Source organism: Gossypium raimondii, chromosome 2 (assembly GCF_025698545.1).
Source record: "Gossypium raimondii isolate GPD5lz chromosome 2, ASM2569854v1, whole genome shotgun sequence".
NCBI classification, from domain to species: Eukaryota; Viridiplantae; Streptophyta; class Magnoliopsida; order Malvales; family Malvaceae; genus Gossypium; species Gossypium raimondii.
In genome coordinates this window covers 11,424,975-11,428,904 of record NC_068566.1, presented here as the reverse complement: position 1 = coordinate 11,428,904, position 3,930 = coordinate 11,424,975, and the positions used below count along the sequence as shown (strand labels likewise).

The 3,930-nt window shown below is 32.5% G+C and overlaps 1 protein-coding gene across 1 annotated transcript; it reads left to right on the top strand.

Moving 5' to 3' along the window:
• The first annotated feature begins 1,250 nt into the window (after window positions 1-1,250).
• Window positions 1,251-2,255, top strand: LOC105788028 (uncharacterized). Its single transcript, XM_012614707.2, has one exon. It carries the CDS (start codon window positions 1,329-1,331, stop codon window positions 1,947-1,949), a length of 621 nt encoding a protein of 206 aa, XP_012470161.1. The 5' UTR covers window positions 1,251-1,328; the 3' UTR covers window positions 1,950-2,255.
• The last annotated feature ends 1,675 nt before the right edge of the window (window positions 2,256-3,930 follow it).

The following is a 3,930-nucleotide window of genomic DNA, read 5'->3' as shown; positions in this document are numbered from 1 at the left end:
GAATTTCACGTGTACGATTGCACATTAAACCAAAGTTCATGTATAATTTTGAGATTTATCTCATTTCTAAATTATCCTAGAATTTATTAGGATATCAATACTTTGGTAGTAGATTAATATTGTAATTGATATGTATTTTAACAAGTCCAATGACGCTTATATATTGTATCCAGAGTTTTGGCACTTATTCTATTATTGGGACCTATTTTAGTGAATGTGTTGTTTGTAAGTAAAAGTTTTACAAATGGAGAGTGATTTAAGTAGGTAATGCAAGTATAAAGTTACTACACTGATGAATGCTAGTAGTTGGAAGATAGTAAATTGACTGTTTAAATAACATCTAATCAACGTAAGTGAACCAAATATTACTGTAATTCATATGTTAAAACAAATCAATTATTAAAACTATTGCCTCCAAAACAGTGGTCTAAAGTTAGCTGTCACTTTCTTCGTCCAAAGCTCTCATGAGCTTTGGCCAACCTAATCACCACCTACCAAAAATTATTGGAGCAAGCAACCGGTAGAGAAGAGGGATAATGGTTGCATTTTTCTTAATTTTTTTAAATATAATATAGTGTTTTAAATAAATCTTTTTTAATCTTCATTTAAATTAAAATCAAACTAAATTAATATCAAATTTAATTAAATGTTGAGAGGATAATCACGAATCAAAAAATAAGTTTAATTATTAATTTCATTTCTTTACTTTATAAAAAATAGCAGGTTAAATTTTTTATTTTAATTTGTCTCCTCGTATTGAGAAGTTAACCTGGTTGTTGATAAACATATAAGCTTGAATTTAGGGCAAAACCGAGAAAACTTTTCTAGGGTCAAAATTAAATTGTAATTTTTACGATAGTAAAATACAATTTCATCATTTTAATAGTCTATATCTTTATAATTTTTAAAGGATTAAATCAAATTGTTATATTTTAGGAGGGCTAAAGTATAATTTTATCTTTCTAATTTAAAATTTTAAAAATTTTAAAAGACCTAAATAAAAAATTTTCATTTTAAAGGGGCCGGGCCCCTGACAGCCCCCCTTAGTTTCGCCCTGCTTGAATTGTTGAGTTTTGTTATTTGTTACATACAAATTGTTGAAAAGTTTGATAGATTAAAGTAGAAGGATTAAAATTTCAAAATTGATAAAGATATAAAGAAATTCTAATATATAATTAATTTACTTGTTAAATTAAAAATCATTTGTGTTCTCCCCTTGCTATTCTTTCCCTTTATATAGAGCCCTCCCCTCCTCACCCTCAAACTCGAACAAATAATTGCCTCTCTCTCCCTCAAAAGTCAGCAATAAATCACATATAGTAAAAGCAATGGAACAAAATCCACCAGTGATAGCCAAAAGAGTATGGAGCATAGTAAGAGCTGTTCTCTTCATGATGAAAAAGGGCATATTATCCAAAAGAAAGCTCATGGTTGATCTCAACATGTTGCTCAAACGCGGCAAAATAGCCAGCGCCAAAGCCATTGCTAACCTCCCCATGTTCCACCGCCACCAGGTCTCTTCATCGGCTGCGGCGCCAGCCCAGGAGTACGAGTTCAGCTGCAGCAACACCCCTAACTACATCTTCCCTTTCAACCTCCCCACCAAGAAGAAGAACAGCATTAACAACTACTACCACCACTTGTTCGCTTGTACCCACGCGCCTCCTACTCACGACGACGACACCGCCGCCATGAACGCCTTCAAGGTTGTCTTGGAGATGCTCAACAACAACATGGGAGTGGAAAGCGATGCTGCTGTTATTGCGGCTTCCCCTATGTTACCAGGGTTCGGACAAACTCCACTGGTGAGACAACTTAGAATAACTGACTCTCCTTTCCCTTTAAGAGATGTTGATGAAGGTAATGGCAACGTAGATAAGGCTGCCGAGGACTTCATTAATAGGTTTTACAAGGATTTGAAGCTCCAAAATAACAACACTACTGCCTGAGTTATGACAGAACCATATATTTGCCTCTGTTAATAATTTCCATGTTTGGAGGGAGTTGTTCATGCTTAATTTCTTTTTGGGGGTTCTAATTTTGTTGTTGATAAAACAAATAAGAAAAGCCCTGGATTTTTCACTTATTCTTTCGTTATAAACTTTTCTATGTTAATCATGCGATCAAATATGGTTTTGGAGTTGAAAGGATTTAAGCAGCTCCTAATATCTTTAGTGGATTATTTTAGAGTATTGGAAATAATTCATGTATATTTGGTTTGTCGGTGGCAAATAAAAAGTTTTCCTTTTGCAATATATCAATCCTTAGGGTTTGAGGCAGATCTAATTTACAATGGCCAAATGGTAACCTTGATTCATCAATATGAAAAATAGCATAGCTTTTAAACCCTGATTCCGTCACTTCCAATGGAACTTCATTTTTATGTCTTTACAAATTGATACGATTCCACTAACTTAAAAGTGCACCTGTATGGACCCTCTCCCTCTCACTTTTGCTTTTTCTTCTTCTTTTTCCAAAGTTTAGCCAGAAAAAAACAAACTATAATTGAGTTCTGCTGTTGTTTATTTTGGAATTTAAATTTATAGCAACAGGGTAAAATGTTTAAACAATAAATGCGATTAGTGCGATTTAAACACAGGTCATCTGTAATAGTAAACACTTTTAACAATCAGCTATATATTTATTTTTATTTAAAATTTTATAATTCAGATTATATAAAATTTAAATAGTTAATATATATTCAAATTATTATGGAGAAATAATAATGAAAAGAATGTACAGAATCTCTTGCCTTAATAATAAATGTAGGTATATATATATGGGATGAAAGTTGGACAGATGTTGATTGAGTAAAGTAGAATCCAGCCAAGATCAGATTAATTTTGGTTACAGTTTATTGGATAAGGAGATGCGGAAATCACATATTCCTTAAATTAATTAAAAAGTAAAATATATGGAAGCTAGTAGTATACTACTTTTCATCAATTTAATAATAAATGTGAAGCATGCGTGCCATATCTATTCTATATATTATACATACTATAGTATATGTGTTTTATTATACAAATTTATATTTTTTTATAAGGATGATTTGAACACATTAATTTTAAAGAAGATGGACATTCGAGATTCGACCAATAGGCTAATATATATAATATCAATGCCTTAGAATTTATACATCTTTAAATTTTTTGTTTTGTTTTTTTAATATAATAATAAATTTAAATTTTAATGTTTATCATTTTATTACATTAATCCCAACCTTTAGATTTTAATAAAATTAGATGATATATTTGATTATTATTCTTATTATAATATACATATATGCATGTGTGCACAAGGGCAAAACTATAAATTTTTTTGGGGAGAGGCGGAATTAAGTGGTATTGTAACATCCCTAACATGTCTCCGTCGTCAGATTAGGATTATAGAATATTACTTTACAAACTAAACAATTAACTTCAAAAGAAAACACTTAAGCAATTTAAATATCAACATTCAATACATTAATAAAATTAATGAATAGATACAATTACGACCTTAATACAAGCCTACAGGACCCTAAAAATAGTTTGAAAATGTTCAGAGGTCATTTTGACACAAAACAGAAAATTTTGGAAACAAGGGTCACATGGCCGTGTGGCCAGGCCATGTGACATAACCCAGACCGCGTAAGCATCCGAAGTCAGGACACACGGCTGTGTCTCAACCCATGTGAGTATTCAAAATAGGGCCACACGATCGTGTCGTAGGCTGTGTGCCAAACCCTATGTGCATTCGATGTTGGGTCACACGACCGTGTCACTAGTTGTGTGACAAACTATTTTGGAACACACGACCGTGTTGTAAACCGTGTGCTAGACCGTGTGAAACCTGCAACCTAAAAATAATAAGACACGCAGCCATGTGGTGTGACCGTGTGACACGCTCGTGTCTCAGGGCGTGTGCCACATAAAAGCTTTCAAAACA